Source organism: Bubalus bubalis, chromosome 14 (assembly GCF_019923935.1).
Source record: "Bubalus bubalis isolate 160015118507 breed Murrah chromosome 14, NDDB_SH_1, whole genome shotgun sequence".
Classification (NCBI taxonomy): domain Eukaryota; kingdom Metazoa; phylum Chordata; class Mammalia; order Artiodactyla; family Bovidae; genus Bubalus; species Bubalus bubalis.
In genome coordinates, this window is record NC_059170.1 from 6,305,271 (window position 1) to 6,323,960 (window position 18,690).

The 18,690-nt window shown below is 44.2% G+C and overlaps 1 protein-coding gene and 1 pseudogene across 1 annotated transcript in view; both read right to left on the minus strand.

Moving 5' to 3' along the window:
- Window positions 1–227: 227 nt before the first annotated feature.
- On the minus strand, window positions 228–1,064 carry LOC102407835 (annotated as a pseudogene).
- A 4,315-nt stretch (window positions 1,065–5,379) lies between these two features.
- ARFGEF2 (ADP ribosylation factor guanine nucleotide exchange factor 2) overlaps window positions 5,380–18,690 on the minus strand; it is an 83,225-nt gene continuing 69,914 nt past the window's right edge. The window contains exons 35-39 of the mRNA XM_006052909.4: window positions 16,676–16,806; window positions 13,510–13,678; window positions 12,206–12,344; window positions 9,615–9,732; window positions 5,380–9,078 (exon numbers count right to left, since the gene is read on the minus strand). Of these exons, the coding sequence (XP_006052971.3) occupies window positions 8,902–9,078; window positions 9,615–9,732; window positions 12,206–12,344; window positions 13,510–13,678; window positions 16,676–16,806 (734 nt within the window). The 3' untranslated portion in view covers window positions 5,380–8,901. The remainder of the gene's footprint in view (window positions 9,079–9,614; window positions 9,733–12,205; window positions 12,345–13,509; window positions 13,679–16,675; window positions 16,807–18,690) is intronic.

Here is an 18,690-nt window from a genome sequence, read left to right on the forward strand (position 1 = left end):
GCTGTACAGTCCAAGGAGTTGCAAAGAGTCGGACACGACTTAGCAACTCTCACTTTCACTTTCATAGTTGATTTACAATATAGTGTTAGCTTCAGGTGTACAGCAAAGTGATTCATGCATATATATATATATATTCAGATTCTTTTCCATTATAAGTAATTACAAGATATTGAATATAGTTCCCTGTGCTATACAGTAGGTCCTTTTGTTTGTTTGTTTGTTTGTTTGCTGCAAAAAGCTTTATTGTTTCCATTTGGTCCAAGGCTTGAGAGAGGGCTCCAGGATGTTAAAAAGCTGCCTAGTGGCTGCAGAGAGGGGCTTCAGGCAGCCCTGATGTTAGGTGGGTTCTTCAATGGCCACTGGTCTCCAGAAGCTCCTAGTCGTGCTTGAGGGTAAGCCTTTCGAAGAGATACTCGCCCAACCCAGCCTGAGGACCAGCCAGCCTGCGGAGGTTGGTCAGGTGGTCACCCATCTTCTTGATGAGTTTCACTTCCTCATCTAGGAAGTGGTTCTCCAGGAAGTCACAGATGTGGAGGTCTCCTTGGGCAGAAGCCAGGCCATGCAGATCCAACAGGGCTTGACTCAGGTTCTTCTCTAAGAGAAGGGCGGCTTCCATAGCATCCTGGGTTTTACCCCACTCATCTTGAGATGGCTTCTGCACGTCCAGGAAGAGGGCGCGGCCACCACGCTGGTTTTGCAGTTTCAAGAGTCACTCCACGCCCTCGCGCTTCTCCTTGGCCAATTCGCAGAAAAAGTGACCCACACCCTCCAGGGCCACAGAGGCCCGCAGTTGCATGTTAACCAAGCGGTTGACGGCGGCCTCCACCTCGGTAGAATAATTCTGACGAATCTGGGAGCTCATGATTGGTCGGTAATAATGAGTTAAAAAATGGTGGCTGGTCCCGGTGATCGCAGACAGCTGAGTGGCTGACTCCGGAGGTTGCGACTGGAAAAAAGGTTGGAGGGTGGTCGGAGGCTGGAGCAAGGGGCGTCCCTGGGTCTGTTCCGTCCAAGCACTGTTGAAGCAAGAGACAGATCCGTGGGGCCGCTGAGCACACTTCCTATACAGTAGGTCCTTGTTTAATGTTTTATATACAGTAGTGTGTATATGTTAATCCCAAACTCCTAAAGTATCCCTTCTTCCCCTTTCCTTTCCCTTTGATAACTCTTAAGTTTATTACTTCATTTAGTATGATAATCTTTAGGTTCATCCATGTTGCTGCAAATGGCATTATATCATCCTTTTTAATGGCTGAGTGATATTCCTGTGTGTGTGTGTGTGTGTGTGTGTGTGTGTGTGTATACACCACACCTTCTTTACCCAGCTTCCCCAGTGGCTCAGTAGTAAAAGAATCCACCTGCAGGAGACACTCAGGGGACCCAGGTTCAATCCCTGGGTTGGAAGGAACTGGAGAAGGAAATGGCAACCTGCTCCAGTATTCTTGCTTGGGAAATCTCGTGGACAGAGGAGCCTGCTAGGCTACAGTCCGTGGGGTTTCAAAGAGTCAGACACGACTGAGCGACTAAACAACAAACAAACAACATACCACATCTTCTTTATCCATTCAACTGTTGATTGACACTTAGGTTGCTTCCATTCTTGGCTATTACAGATCATGCTGCTATGATCATTGGGGTGCATGGATCTTTTTGAATGAGAATTTTTGTCTTTTCTGGATATATGCCCAGGAGTGGGACTGCTGGATGGTGTGGTAATTCTGTCTTTAGTTTTTTAAAGGAACCTCCATACTGTTCTCCACACCCTCTCCAGCATTTATGAACTGGTGACTTTTAAAGGTGTGTATTAAAGTGGAAAATGAAGGCACAAACCATGAGGCCTTACTGGCCCAGCCTCGGCATCTGCTTACTTTCTCTCCTATTTTCTCTGCTAGTCGCTATTTCTTTCCTTGACTTCTGAATGTCTGTGCTAGTCAGGAAAGGGTCTGAAGGTACAACCCTGCAAAGGCAATATAAGAGATCTGGTAACAATGATTTCCAACTCAGGTGTTTGTAATACCCAAGCAGTTCAACTTACAAACAGGATCCTGAGAGACCAGGACTGTGTTCTGTTGCAAGCCCTGCTGGGCTTCCCACCTCACCCCCCAGAACGGGCACAGTGGGTAGCGTGTGTGCTCTGAAGACAAGAGTCTGGGCCAGAGTCCCAGCTCTGCCGTGTTCCTGCTGTGCGATCCGGCCTCACTGGGCCTCCGTGTCCTCATCTAATGCTGCTACCCTCTAAGGGCAGAAAGTCACACAACAAATCCTTCTGAACAAAAAGTTCTTCCTTCCAGCTTCCACGATCTGACCACTGGCCTCTCCTACACAGCTTGTTTTTTTCTCAGAAACCCATGAACTCTGGAGAAGGAAATCAATATGCCATTATTTAAGCCCAAATTTACTCAAGCTAAGAAGTTTATTAGAACACCTGAGTATTCCCTGGACATAACTCAAGACAAATTCTTTAAGCAAATGTGAATTAGGTTAAAGGACAGGAAGCTATAGAAGCGTCATGTGAAGATTAGGAGTCTCTGCTGCTGCTGCTGCTAAGTCGCTTCAGTCGTGTCCAACTCTGTGCGACCCCATAGACGGCAGCCCACCAGGCTTCCCCGTCCCTGGGATTCTCCAGGCGAGAAGACTGGGACAGATGAAAATTGACTATGACATAAAATTATCCCCAAAAGCTCATTTTTTTAAAAAATTTTATTTTATTTTTAAACCTCAAACACTGTATTAGTTTTGCCAAACATCAAAACGAATCCGCCACAGGTATACATGTGCTTCAAAAGCTCAATCTTCAGTTGAATACCAGATAAGGTTGGCTTGTGTCTGGAAAGAGGCATTAAAAAAAAGTACTAAAATCATTTTTTCCAGAATCCTTACAGAGTCCTCATCCCTTCTCTCGCTGTTGGTATGCAACTGCATTTACTAAGCTGGACGTTCCTAAGATGTGACACAAATCACTAACCCAAGGACAATTTAGATTTCATTTTCTTGGGCTCCAAAATCACTGCAGATGGTGATTACAGCCACGAAATTAAAAGATGCCTGCTCCTTGGAAGAAAAGCTATGACCAACCTAAACAATGTATTAAAAAGCAGAGACATCACTTTGCCGGCAAAGGTCCGCATAGTCAAAGCTATGGTTTTTCCAGTAGTCATATACCGATATGAGTTGCCCCATAAAGAAGCCTGAGCACCAAAGAATTGATGCTTTCAAACTGTGGTCCTGGAGAAGACTCTTCAGAATCCCTTAGACAGCAAGGAGATCAAACCAGTCAGTCCTAAAGGAAATCAACCCTGAATACTCATTGGAAGGACTGATGCTGAAGCTGAAGCTCCAGTACTTTAGCCACCTGATGTGAAGAGCTGTCTAACTGGAAAAGACCCTGATGCTGGGGAAGATTGAAGGCAGAAGGGGATGACAGAGGATGAGATGGTTGGATGGCATCACCAACTCAATGGACATGAGTTTGAGCAAGCTCTGGCAGATAGGAAGGACAGAAAGTCTGGTGTATTGCAGTCCATGGGGTCACAAGGAGTCAGACGTGACTTAGTGACTGAACAGCAACAAAACCTAGACAACAGGCATATTACACAGGTTTGCAAAAATTCCAGGGAAGGCAACCACTCTGGTCCTCTGAAAAAGGAAATGTACTTTTGCCTAAAATGTGCACCAGTCTGTTAGGTTACAAAATGCAGTATAATGCTAAAATTACCTTTTCAAAATGCTTAAATCAGTAACCTGAATAAGCCTGTGACCTAAGCATGCCCTCCACTTGGGTGAGCAAAAGAGACTTGAACGGGATGGCCAAAATAAGCTAAAAGTATCTGCCACAGAGGGACTTTCAGGTCCTCCAGTACATGCTGAAGGAGCCCTGTTCCTCAGAGGAAGTCACTTTAGTTCAGGGTGTTTAAACCTTGGCATTACTGACACTACAGCCCCCACTCCTGCCCCCAACTTGCGGGTCAGAGTGGGGGGCTGTTTAGCAGCATCTCTGGTCTCTACTCACTAGATGCCAGGGAGCACAGCCACCCCCACCCAAAAATGTGACAACCAAACATGTCTGCAGACATTGCCAAGTGTTGGGGCAGAACTGAAAGCCACTGGTTGGCAGCAGGTTGAAAACCAGTGCTCTAGATAAAACTCAGGCAGTATCTGCTCTGAACAGATAAGAGACTCTTCAGAAACCTTTTCCAAAAGAAAAGAAAGTGAAAGTGAAGTCGCTCAGTCATGTCCGACTCTTTGCAACCCCATGGATTGTAGCCTACGAGGTTCCTCCATCCATGGAATTTTCCAGGCAAGAGTACTGGAGTGGGTTGCCATTTCCTTCTTCAGGGGATCTTCCCAGCCCAGGGATCGAACCCGGGTCTCCCTTATTGCAAGCAGACGCTTTGACCATCTGAGCCACCAGGGAAGCTCTTCCAAAAGAAAGGGCTGTTCTTTCGTTTTTCCCTGGAAGCACCTGAAATGTGGTACCAGAGAAAGATGTTTTATACCAATGAATTAGTAAAGACGACCATGTGTTAGTCAATTTCAGCAGTGGAATATTTTAATTACAGTCATAATTTACAACGTGAGGTATTTCAGAATGGATTCTGTAGGGGAATTCCTTGGCGATGCAGGGGTTAAGACTGTGCTTTCACTGCCGGGGGCTGGGGGCGGGGGTGGTGGTGGGGGTTTGCCGTCAGGCAAAACCAGAAAAGAAAAACGGACCCTGCATCTGGAAGCAGGAAAGGCGAGCTTCCTAGGCTGGCTCCCTGCATGAACCTTAGGATGGCCTCCCACTCATGTCCGGTTGGCTTCCCTGGGAGTCCTCCTCTGCAATCTTGCCCTCAATGCCAGCAAGGGGAGATTTCTGTCTCCTCTTGGAAAACCAAGCCACTGGTCAAACTAATTAATGAGATGAAATAATCTTCTCATGACCTCATAACTGGGTATTTTCTTTCATGAGGAGGGGGATGAAACGGGAATTTTACTTAAAAAAATTAAAACCCACAATTAATATTCTCCCATTAATAATTATATTAGTTAAATATAAAGGCCACATTTTACCACCAACTGATATAAAGTACAAGCATATATCTGCCACAAGAACAAACCCAAAACCTGATGTGCTGTGCTGCGCTTAGTCGTTCAGTCATGTCTGACTCTTTGCGACCCACCAGGCTCCTCTGTCCATGGGGATTCTCCAGGCAGGAATACTGAATATGGGGTTGCCATGCCCTCCTCCAGGAGGATCTTCCCAACTTAGGGACTGAACCCAGGTCTCCTGCATTGCAGGCAGATTCTTTACCAGTTGAGCTACCAGGGAAGCCCCCTACATGATAAGTCTGATATGCATAATGGCTTGATATACATTAATCACTACATTAAAAGCAATTTTACTTTTTAAAACTTTATTGATTTACCACTTGATTAAAGCATGGGATATTTAACAGTATTATACATAATATTTTTACATAGAAAACTTTACATAGCATTTCATATTATATAATTCTGCTTATTCTTTCAAAAATGTATACATCCATTGGGCAAGGAATGCTTTTCATTAAATTACCAATATTAAATGCACTTAATCATGTATAGATTAAACAAAAGTAGCTATTAACTAATTTTTAGGCATTTTTAAGGAGGTAAAACATACATTTGCACATAAAGAAATATTTGATGCAAATATGCAAGATAAAATTTTTTAAAAATCAGAATACTGAGAAAAACTACACTTTTGATGAGTGTCTTTTTTTGAGAGCATGGACTTTCACGTAGAGTCATTCTTTTAAATACTCAGCTTTGGTTTCTTTGTTTCCCAAATTACAAAGCTGCAGATCACAAACTCCAGGATTTCGCATGAGTTTGAGCTATGCCTACTTTTAACACAAATTTTAGAACAGAATTCAGAAAATGCAGTTGAGGACCCAGTTTCTATTTAAACCAATATCCATTCACATCATAACAACAAACGTCTGAATGCGACGGTCATACTTGCATTTATCAGCAGGTTCCTGTAATAACTACTCAGTATATAGCCATAATCACAAAAGAATGATGAGAAATTTTAGTTTTTTTAGGTGTCTTTTTTTTTGCATTTTGTACAAAAGTCACTCTCAGAGGAAATGTTGTTTCCAGATATTATTAAACAATTCCCATTATGTATGTTCTTTGGTTGTACGTGAGGAGTGACAGGAAAAAGGTGTATTTGACTAAAGATGCGTTATTAGAAATAAAATTTCCCATCCACCGTTTGTTGTTAAGATGCCAAAGCTGGTGATCTCCCTAAAGGACAAGGAAGAAAAACAAAATTGCTCAAAGCAGCAGTATTGTAACAAACAGAAGCTTCTCTAGAGACCCAGCACAAATAATCAACACTTAAAGCAACTGAGAAAGAAATAAGGCCTTGGAAACGCGCTGCTGTCCTCCGTAACATTGTGAACGGCTGCTGGCCCAGGGCTGCGGGGTCACCCCTTTCATGGATGTCTGCGGGGTGGCATGCACCACATTCACCGTGAGCTGGGACAGATTTATTCACAAAAGAGAATTTAGGCTGAATGGCTTATTACTGGAGGTAAGGGATTTTCATCTGTATGTCACGGTCCACTGACAAGAAAAAAAAATCACCCTAAATGGTTTGACATCCAGTTTTTAAAAGGTCCATGCTGGTACAATTCAAATGCCTCACTCAGAAAATCGAATCTTTTAAAAAAATGCAGCTGAAAAGAAATTCAAACCTGAATGTTCTGGCAAGGAACAAAATGCACTTACACATTTCCTATGCTGTGAGCAGAGGGAGAAATGAAAGAGGAGGCAGGAATACATGGGCAGAGTCCTGCCATCCCATTCAGTGAAGAAAATGTCCCATGAGACCCTCAGAGGGGAAGCGAAGATCTCCACGCAGGGACGTGGCTGGACAGAAAATGTATGAGTGGACCTGCGTGCGCCCCACTCACACCCTCAGTGCAGGCGGCGATGGGGACGGCCGACTTGCTGAGGCTGTGACGAGCCACAGAGCCAGCGAGGGAGTCAGCGCGTGGCTTCCACGCCGCAGGGTGAGGATGTGACAGAGTCCAGGACTAGGACGTCGTTTGTGCTAACGTTTTCCACTCACGGTAAAACAAACACTCTCCCTCTGCCCCTTCCTCCTAAGTGTCAGACCCCTCTTCTCTCATGGATGTAAATAACGTAAAAATCTAAACATCTCTTTTTTTCTTTGGTAGAGAAATTAAAACACTTTTTTGGGGAAAAAAAAAAAGTAGAGTACTGCTGGCCAAAACCAAACATTTCTCAAGGCTGGTAGTACACACACAAAAAAATGTGAGAAACGGTCTCTTAGTAAACAAAAGCACCAGAAATCTTTCTCTATAAAGAAAAACTAGCTGATTTTTTTTTTTAGATTAGGTTCCCAACTGACTAACTTCTAAGGCACCAGAGTTGACCTCAACAGAACCCAGTTTATAGGACTACAGGGCGTAGGTAGCCATCTGCATGTTTTAATACCTCTGTAACGGTTCTAACGCTGAGGGCTGCTCTTGGCGAGCAGAAGGTGAGGGCCGAGATGAAGCCTGTGTTCTTTCTCACCGACTTGAATCAAGTCAGCTCCCAAACCAACTGCTTGCAGGCCTTGGGTCGTACGCATAGACTGCCCACTCCACAAGCTGCACCACAATTCAGTTCTATGGCAGCTAAGAGTATTGCACCATCGTTAACATCATAAGGACCCCAGAATCTAACCCTTCAGAGAACTCAGCTCCTCGGCTCTAATTAACGGAAGCACTGAACATCGGCCACCTCTTGCCAAGGTCACGGTCAGCTGCGCTGGCCTCACAATGGCACAGGTCTGCTTGGGTTCACCCCGCGACACGTGGCTATGCAGGCTCACAGGAGCCCCCTCCTCACGCAGAGTGCCCAGCACCCTCCCCCATCTCTCTCTCTTTCGAGGGCTGGCCAATGCTGGGGACTGTGGCAAGCAGAGATACTAACTGTTGGTATACTCACTATTCCGAGGTAAAAATAAAAGGCTTACTCAAATATAAATTAACTCTCTTAAATTACTACTTCATTTTTGTTACTACTTCATATATTAGATGGACAATGTATTCTGGAAATTTTAATACCCCCTCCACAAATACTTCAAGGAAGACTAGCCATCTTCATTCAATTGTTTCCTTTTTCCTATAGACTTTTCCTCCCCCAGTTACTGAAACAGGGAGAGCCAGAAGCACTACATTTGTTTTTTAAACCTTGCAAGCTCTTAATTCTAACTTAATGACTAAGCTCTGCTTTCAGTCAAATCCTCAGTAATATCTTTTTTTTAAAAAATGCTTTAAAAATCACCCAGACATTAACAAAACAGGGAGGAAAAAGAACAAAGAACTCTTTTTTCCCTGTACCTTTCCCCAAACTAACGTAACTACAGTTGACTCACAACTGACAAAAACACCCAAACTTCTCAGCACATTCAAACAACAAAAACCCAGCGTGTTTTAAGTGGCACGTAGCCGTTACAAGAAATTTTATTAATATACTCTCTAGTAATCACGAACCTATACAGCTATGTTCAGTATTTTCAAGGAGGGTGACTTCCTCCGACGGGAGTGAAGAGCCAGTTGTGGGACTCTGCACGACAGGGACGGCGAGTGCATGACAGGTGACACGCATCCGATGGGTAATGAGGAAAGACTGACGGAGATGAGACAGACTCCCCACCTCCTGTGTCAACTGGGTACGCAGCAGTTTAAAGAAACACCGCAATGCCCGAGCCGGGACTCTGATGGAACCATCTTTACCCAGGCCTCTCTAGCTTCAGGATGTCAACTTTCTACAGTCTGACTCTTCTCGAGATATGCCAGGCAGGGGCAGCGTGAGGACAGTTCTGCAGAGATGCAGTGGTGCCTGCAGGGGCCAGGGCTACCAGATTGGCGACAGGCTCCCCGGGACTTGTGATGGCTCTTCTGGAATCCATATCTTATACACAACGCCTATCCTCAGGAAGAACTTCCGCAGAACGGCTCGGAGCTCAGGAATCAGGTCAAACTGCATAATTTCACACAGGTAGGGGTAGTACATGGAAGCATGTGCTTTAAACTTGAGGTGGGAGAGAAGGAGAGAGAGAAAATTAGACGTGGAACTATTCTTCTGACCCTGGTTTTCTGAAAGTATTCATCTCACCCTGGAACTTCTTACAAATAATAGTGGCACTTTTCTCCTCACTGTTGGGAAACAGGTGCAAAAATTGCCAATTAAAACTTCTTTTAGTTATATTTAACGCCAAACACAAACGGGGAACAGCCTTGCTACCAAAGTCAGTTTTCATTTCAGTAAATCAAGATTCCAGTTCTAATCCAGGCTTTCACAACCTCAACCCTCTCTTCCAACAAAGCCACAGTGAAAATCAGGTAGTTGTTTAACAGCAACCTGCCTTTCTCCACTGGGGTTCTTTGAGAGAAAAAGCCCAATAACCTCAGACACCCATTGTTCATGATGAGTCAGCTTCTCACCAATGCTCCGAGAATGGTGCTAGTTATGTAACCATCCTTGGGAGAATGGGGAAAGTACTTACTTCAGTCTCAGTATAAAGCCAACCCAAACCCAATTCTGGTGAAGACATTACTTGTTTATACCTTTTCGTCATTTATTTTGAGGGTTTTTGTTAGAAGTAACAATAGGAGGCTTGTCCAGGCTTCCCGATGGCTTTCAGAATTCACCGTGATGAAATAGGCCAGGGCCTCGGAGCACACACTAGAAGAACCAGCGGAGGGGGTGCATGTCAGACAGAAGAGGAAGGTCACACATTTCACTGGAGTGGAGAACTCTGTCATTTTTTTTTTAGACTTTTTATTTTGTATTGGAGTGTAAGTGATTAATAATACTGTGGTGTTAACAGTCTCAGCTGGACAGCAAAGGGGCTCAGCCATACGTACACATGTATCCATTCTCCCCCAGAGTCCCCTCCCATCCAGGCTGCCGCCTAACACGGAGCAGAGGTCCCTGTGCTCTACAGCAGGTCCTTGCTGGTTATCCATTTTAAACACAGCAGAGTGTCCAGGTCAATCCCCAACTCCCTAATGATCCCTCCCCCTGATCCTCCCCATCGGCGACCACAAAGAGAACTCTCTAATCTTGCAGTGAGTTTCTAACGAGCACCTGCTCTGGCTGTGCCATCTTGAGCAAATCCCTGAGCTTCAGTTTGCTCAGCTGTAAAATGGGAATAAACAACTGTACCAAACTCAAGGGGCTGCTGTGAGGATGAAACTGAACAAGGATATTCAACGTAAGGCCAGTGCAGGCTGGGCCGGTGGCGGGGGCTCGGTCAGGCAGGGTTTGCAACACACCCAGCACGAGAGCCTGTTACCCACAGTTAACCACGGACCCCCACTCTCTTCTCACACAACACACAACAGCTAGTTTTTTAAACACGCTGGGTTAGAAACTTAACACTTATGTACGTCCTCCAGAGAAACTGTGTGAGACTATGTAGGTAATTCTCTTTTGGACTTGATGTTAAGTTGAAAGGAGCTGCTGCTGTCCCCTTTAATTAATGAATTCATTTTTCAGTTTATGACTTGTCATATATTCTCTTTGTAAGATGACTGAAAAGGGCAAAAAAAAAATCACTGAAGAGAAAGAAATTCCCACAACCTCATCACTCTAAGGAACGTGTGTGCGTGCTATGTCACTGCATTCGCGTCCAACTCTCTGCGACCCCATTGATTGTAGCCCGCCAGGCTCCTCTGTCCTTGGGATTCTCCAGGCAAGAACACTGGAGTGGGTGGCCATGCCCTCCTCCAAGGGATCTTCCCCAACCAGGGATGGAACCTGTGTCTCCTGAATCACAGGTGGATTCTTTACCGCTGAGTCACTGGGGAAGCCCACTCTAAGGGACACATGACATTATTCTGGCATATTTCCTTCCAGCTATTTTTGGTGACTTTTAAAAAGCAATGCTGATATATTACAAGTATATATGGTTTTACTTCCTGCTTTTTTGTGGTGAAACTTGTGTTATGAGCATGTTTCCACATAAAGGAAAATTTTATTTTTTTAAATTATTTTTATTTTTTGGCCACACTGTGTGGCATACAGGATCTTAGTTCCTTGACCAGGGAGCAATCTGCACCCTTTGCATCAGAAGCTTGGGGTCTTATCTGCGCTGGACTGCCAGGGAAGTCCCAGAAAATCACTATTATTTTTTTCCAGAAGATTATTTTTTAAACACTTCATTTACAAAATTTCATATATTTAATTTTTGGCTGTGCCCATGCGGCTTGTGAGATCTTGGTTCCCTGACCAAGGATTGAACCCAGGCCATGGCAGTGAAAGCCTGCAATCCTAACCACTAGGCCACCAGGGAATTCCCCCAAACTTCATTTTTAAAGGCTGCCTAATATTCTATCATAGGATATACCATAATTTATATCCTATGATATACTCTGATACACAGCTGAGCTGTTTTAAATTTTTTCTCTTTATATCTGCAATGAACGTTCTGTGTGAGAATCACAATTCCCTAACAGTGGAATTACTGAGTCAAAGAGAGATGGAATTCTTTAAGGCTCTTGAGATACCTGTATACATATGTATACACAGATATATGTAAAACGCCCGTGATTTCCAGGAAGACCCAGTGGTGTGGGAAGAGCACGCGTCTTGTCACACGGTTGTCAGCACCCCATGTTAATGTTTTCAAATCTTAAAGGAGTGCAAAGAGGCGTAGACACGGCATCTTGCTCACAGTTGCCCAAGAAGCTGGGTGGCAAAGATCTACTTCTCTGCAGAGGACTCTCTCCATGGCATCCACTGCCTGCCCACTGCTGCATTTCTGCACAAAGTAAGTGCATCCTGGTGCCCACGTGATTCTAGTGTGCTTCTCTTGGGAAGCAGGAATGGTGGGATGTTGGAGCTGACAGTGCTCTGGAGGGGACCTAGCCAGGACTAGGGCCTGATGACTCTGAGCTCAGGCACTTTCCCCTGCTGAGGTTTCTGTGTTTTAAGAAATGATACATGCAAGAAGCAAGGCCCTGTCCTCTTTAGGGCATTAAGAAAACTGGAATAGAAGAGTCACCCAACAGAAAGAAAAAACAAAAAGGAGAACAGTTTCTAGGGAAGTCAACATACAGGTATTTTTCTGCTACTCTTTTCAAATCACAGTACTGTTGTAAAGCATTTGGTGTATTACAGATAAGAAATCTAATCAGAAATAATTTCTTCTTACCTTAAAAGTCGCTGCTGAATTTCTTCCCAGGAATCCCTGCGGTTCTCATCGACATACATTCGAAACAGGATCCTTAAACAACAGGCCAGGCTGCTGGTTTCTTGCTTCAGAAGATTGGGTTTAGACTTGCCCTTAAAACCTAGGGATCAGGTAGTCATGTAAATTGTGCACGCCCCTAGGGTAATGCTGAGAAAGCATGTGGGAACCTAACGTAGTTACTTTAGGAAATATCGAACCATCTCACATTTAAGAAAATAAAATTATTATTTATTTGGCTGCACAGGATCTTAGTTGCAGCATGTGGAATCTAGTTCCCTGACCAGGGATGGAACCCAGGCCCCCTGCACTGGGAGCACAGAATCTTAGCCACTGGACCACCAGGGACGTCTCGATCTCACATTTTTGACACGGCTCAACTGTGATACTGAGCAGAGGCAGCCCTGACGTTGCACCCTCCGTATTGGACATACTTTGTGCCTCGACACACCCTGAACTGTTCTCCATTCAGACTCTGCTCACGGTGGGTGAAGCCATTCATTTCATCTTCCCAAGTGTTATGGCTCTTTAAAGTTCTAGCATGTTTCTTGAGTTGCTAGATTTTTTCCCCGCACAAAGCATATATAAGAACACATTTTCTTAAACAAAGCAATACCAATCAGCCACTGGGATGTGTAAACCACTCTAATAAGCAAAATCTTATTATTGGCAAATCATAAAACACCTAGTTTAAACCTAAAGAGAAAACTGACATTTTAAAATTATGGGCTAAAACAGGCATCTGGGGAGAAAATTAACGGTAATAATACAAGAATTATATATAAAGTATCACTTTCATACAAAGTTCACAAACTGAGACTCCTACTATCTCCACCCCTGTACAAACATACGTGTGTGTCTACACACATACACCACTCATGTCCAGGACTTTGTATTTACATATGGAGGTGGGAGAGAAAAACCCCTAAAAGCCCCAGAAAATGTACCAGTGTGTCTGTTTCTCCTAGACTTCCACAGTTTTTATACCATCATATTTAACTTTACAGTTTTAATCTAATGTAAAATTTCTTGACTTGCTAGGTTAAACTCTAAACCGATTTGTTTTTCCATCAAATACTGAGACTCTCCTGTGTGCCAGGCTATATTCCTGGTATTGGGATGAAATTTCCCTTCTTTCTCCCTCAAGTGTGAAAACACCTGTTAAGTTATTTCAGCTGTGTGTACCATACCAGGGACTTTCCAAAGGCTTAACGGTTTAGGACGGTGACCGGGGCGACCACCTGTCCCATCTGTGTAGTCTGCCTTACCTGCTCGCCACAGGACAGTCCGTTGCTCATAATTGGAGTTGAAGGCCTTTGAGAATGAATGGGACTCCTGCAAGCAGTCCAGGAGCTTGAAAAGGTGCTGCGAAGACATGTACTTGTACATGCCCTGGTCCTCCGTCTCAATGTGGATATCTGTGTCCAGCGTGTCTTGCTGGAGAGGGGAGAACAACAGAGCTGAGTAAGGAAGACAGACTGGCTCTGGACACGCGGGTATCAGGGCTCTCCAGGAGTCCTCCTCTCTGTAAGGCACACTGCCTTCCTCAACAGCCTCAATGGTTTTCCACTGAGACCTGCTCCCTGGCTGGGGAGAGGATACGCTGAGCTCCTGCACGACGACAGGCTCTGCGGGCCAGTTTCAGTTGTGTCAGTACTGCCTTCGCTGCATGAACAGGAGTGTGTGTTTCTCCAATTATTTCATTACAGATTTCATTACACGACTGCACTGTCTGCTTCTTATTTTATGAAGAAAGTGGAAAATGAGAAAATCAAACTGTAGTACCCGTGACAGAAGCTGTGAGGCTCAGAGCATAGTGAAAGAAATTCTCAGCCAAAGCCCACATGGCAGCTCATCTCAAGCCTCATCACATGATCAATGAACTTCAGTAGGTCTGACAATTGTGTTTTTAAATGTGAAGGGAATAAACCATAAAAATAGGTATCAATTGCTAGAAATTTTTATTGAACATGTTGCCTGAAATGTCGGACATAATTAGGGATTTTATATTTGCTGAGCCCTCGAGGAAAATGGACCACATCCCTCCCTGTAAGCCAGAGGTTACAAAAGGGCAGAGTTCGCAATACTCCTGAAATAGATCTACAAATTCAGTGTAATCTCCATCAAAATTCCAGCTGACATCTTTGCAGGAATTGACAAGCTGATCCTAAAATTCATAGGTAAATGTTGTAAGTGACACAGAACAGCCAAAACAGTCTTGGGGAAAAAAAAAGCACAAAGCTGGAAGACTCATACTTCCCTATTTAAAAAAAAAACTTATTAAAAAAAAAAAAAAACTACAGTAATCAAGACAGCGTGATACTAGCATAAAGACAGACATACAGAAAAATGGAACATAACTGAGAATCCAGGAATAAACCCTCAAATTTATGATCAAGAGATTTCTAGCGTGGATGTCAGAATAATTCAACGGGAAAAAATAGTCTTTATATTGAATGGTACTGGGATAACTGAGTATTTACATGCAAAAGAATGAAGGCAGACTCCCTATCTCCCATCATATACAATAAACTAAAAAAAAATGGATCAAAGACCTAAATATAAGAGCTAAAGCTGTAAAATTCTTAAAACAAAATGTAGGCCTAAATCTCTGTGACTCTGAATTAGGGCAATGCTTTTAGAAATAACTTTAAAAGTACAAGTAACTGGAGAAAAAACAGTAACATTACTTTTATCAAAATTAAAAACTTGTTCTTCAAAGGACATCATCAAGAAATTGAAAAGATAATGCACAAAATGGTACAGATCATATATCTATGTGCTAAGAGACTAGTATCTAGAAAATACAGAAACTCTTTCAATGATAAAAAGATAAATAATCCAACAAAAAGGATCTGAATAGGTGTTTCTCCAAATACGAGAATAAATCCACAATGAGCTACTACTTCACACACACGAGGATGGCTGTAATAATTTAAATAAAACCAGCAACACAATGATAACCACTGGTGAGGAGGTGAAGACCCTGGAACCTTCACACACTGTTGGTGGGAATGGAAAATAGTCTGGCTGTTTTAGGCAAACACAAAGCTACCATATGACCCAGCAATTCTACTCCTAGGTTTATACTCAAGAGATTTAAAAACGTATGTGCACATTAAAATTTGTACAAAAATGTTCACAGCAGGATTATTTGTAACAGCCAGACAGTGGACACAACCCAAATGTCCACCAACTGATGAACAGATACACAAAACGTGGCATGGGCACACATGGGATATTATTCAGCCACAGGTGAGAACAGTGGAGGAGGGTACACGCCACAGCACAGCGAACCTGGAAAGCGGTGAGCAAAAGGAGCCAGACACAAAAGCTCACAAGTTACACGACTAACATAATATGTAATATCTGGGTTAGACAAACCCAGAGACAGAAGATAGATCAGCAGTTGCCAAGGGCTGGGGCAAGAAGGGAATGGGGAGTGATACTGATGGTCAGGGTGTTCCCTTTTGCAGTGATTAAAATGTTCTAGAATTAGTGGGGAAGTCTGCATAGCTTTGTGAATATACTAAAACCACTGAACTGTAGACTTAATAATATAAACAAAACCCCAAAAAGGACAGCCTTTGTGCTGCATCTCTCCCTCAGGTATAATTATAGTATTTAATAAACAAGAGATTTCCATTTTTCAGGGGGGTGGCCTGCTGCACAGCTTCTGAGATCTTAGTTCCCTGACCAGGGATGGAACCTGCACCCTCAGTGTGAAAGCGCTAAGTCCTAACCACTGGACCGCCAGGAATATCCCCTGAAATCTTGATTTCCGACTCCTCTCGAAACACTGGAAGACTCTCACAGCTTCACCCACCTGGCGGCAACTGGCCCTGGAGCAGGGAGGTGGCGGGGCTCAGCGGCCTCCCACTGTCCCCCCTGGCCTGCTGCCCCTACTCACAGCATCTCCCAGGCCATGAAGTACTCAGGTCTGCAACCTGTGGTGGAAGGTTACTGTCCCACTTTTGGACACTGAGTTCTGTTTCCAAGCATACTGTATATACAAAAAGGTTGCATATACAAAACAAAGGTATACTTTCTGAAGGAAAAAATTGGGACCTTCAGCCACATAAGTTTTCCTTCTCAGTTAGTCACGGGTTAACTGTGTATCAATGATAAGGAGCAGTCCCTGTGATTAATAACACATTTTTTCTGAAGCACCAAGGCAAGGGGTGAATCTCAGCAGTGGAATGCTGGTAAACCGGCTCTCTGAGAAAGGCTGATTTTCAGTGCTTGGTGATTTCTGTGGGGAAAGCACTCCCGTTACGGCCAATATTAAGTGACCAGTACCCTTGTCGCTGAACACAGGGCTGGGGCAGTGAGCGTGAGGGGCTCTGGCGGCCAACCCAAGGTGGCTCCAGCACACCACCGCACCCGGACAACCTCCCCACCGGCAAGGACGCTCTTCTCCCGGCCCGCCCTCACCTGGGCGGCAACCATGTGCTCTGCATCCTCCTTCTTGCTTGTCGCAGGGTAGAACACGATGTTGTCAATGGTCTGTATCAATTCCAACTGGACCACACACTTGATGAGGAGGCTGGCAAACAGTTTCTGATCTATATCAGATGATAAAGATTAACCCTAATAATGATTCAGCCAGTACTGAGTTCACTGAGCTCTTCCTGTGTGCCAGCACAGATCCTGATGCTGCAGCATAACAATGAATAAGCTGGACAAAAGTCCCTGGCCCCCCCATGGCAGAAGGACAGTAAACAAGCTCTTTAAGTATAAGATACAGGATGTCACACAACGAGGACACAAGGTGGGGACTGGGAGGTGGAAGGGGTGCTGTCAAGGTGGGGCTGCAAGCTGGCCAGAAAAGGTTCTCTCTGAAAATGTGCTTTCTGAGCAAACACCTGAAGAGGTGAAGCGGGTCAGTGACGCAGGTCCCCAGTTCTCCAGCACGTTTCTCTGCTCTTCTACAGACCAGCTCTGGGCTGTGCTCTGTCCACAAGAGGCTACAGGTTCCTGTGGTAGCTGGCCTTGCCAAAGGGCTGAATCTCAGCTGTGAGGGTCGGGGGAAGGGGTGCAGCTCATGTAAATTCTTAGCTCCTGGATCGCTAGATGGAGCAGCCACTGCCCATTTTTTCTGCTTCCATATCTCTCAGAATCTTCTCCTGCCTGTTTCAGTGGCTAAAATAATTCTTTGTGGAGAATTTTCCCTGCTTAGATTATTGATGTCGTTTCTGCCTACGGACCAGACTCCGACTAATGTCTCATCTTCTTAATCCCTGGGTTCTGGGACAGCCCATGGCTGATCTGACTCCAGTCCAAGTACAGCTTCCTTTCCAACTTATTGTTAAAGGACCAGAATGTTGAAAGTATCAGATAAATGTTAACAGGGAGTTGAGTCATCTTCAAGCTTTTGAAAATGGCTATGAAGTTATACATATAACAATTCTCCACACAGAATTAGTTTTAAGTGAAAAAATATACAGTGGAATTGAAACAGATGTAAACTTATACTTGTTCAATGACACCACCACCTTGGACCCAAAATAAAAAGAAAGAAAGTAAACAATGCAAGTGTGTCAAGGGTTGCGCCTGCTGCTCTATGCACTGAGCTCATCCCTGAAAAGGAGGTGGAGACAGAAAACTGGGAGAAACAAAGTTCTGTTCCCTGGAGAACTGGCAGGGCCTCAAGTCCCAGGCATTCCTCAGGATGGAAGTGTCTTGCTGCGCCCAGTGGTTCCACTGAAGAAACGTCCCCTTGTTCCTTTATCTGGGGCTGATGAGGACTCAGCTCCATCCTTTGCCTGGACTCTGGAGACACCCTGGCAGTGCCACAGACATGGAGGAGCGGCCTGCAGTCTCCAAGGTGGAGCCTCTTGAATGAATTCCAAGGGTGGTTATTTTCTAGCCTTCAAAAGATAATGGTGACCACACAGAGCTTTGTCTAATGTGCTGCCTCAGAAGTTCATGCCAGTGTGGACACCTACAGACTGGTGTGTTGAGAAGAGGGTGAAACCACTAGGAAGAAAAATGTCAGCCACAACTTTAAAAAAAGACCAGACTAACATCAGAAAGGGTTCAATTTCTCAGTCAAAAGTGTCTGAATCTTGACTCTACAACGTATTAGTAAGTCATGTCATCCGAGACCTAATTCATTCAAATGTAAAATGGCACCCCCTCAGACGGCAAGGGTAAGAATCACATGAGACTGTACACGCATGGGACACACAGTGCCTGGCTCACAGCAACTGCAAAACCATTCTTTTAAATGAGACAGGAAAACACACCATAAGCAACATTAACGGATAAATCAGTAAAAGTAATTTGAAACTTATATCCAGCAAAGGGATCTCTAACACACAGAGCCCCCTCAAATTAATAAAAAGACCAACAATCAGTACAAAATGAGCCAAGATTATAAACAGAAAACAGAGCTAAGAAAACAGAAATGGTTCTTAAACACAGGAAAAACTGCTCAGTTTCACTCA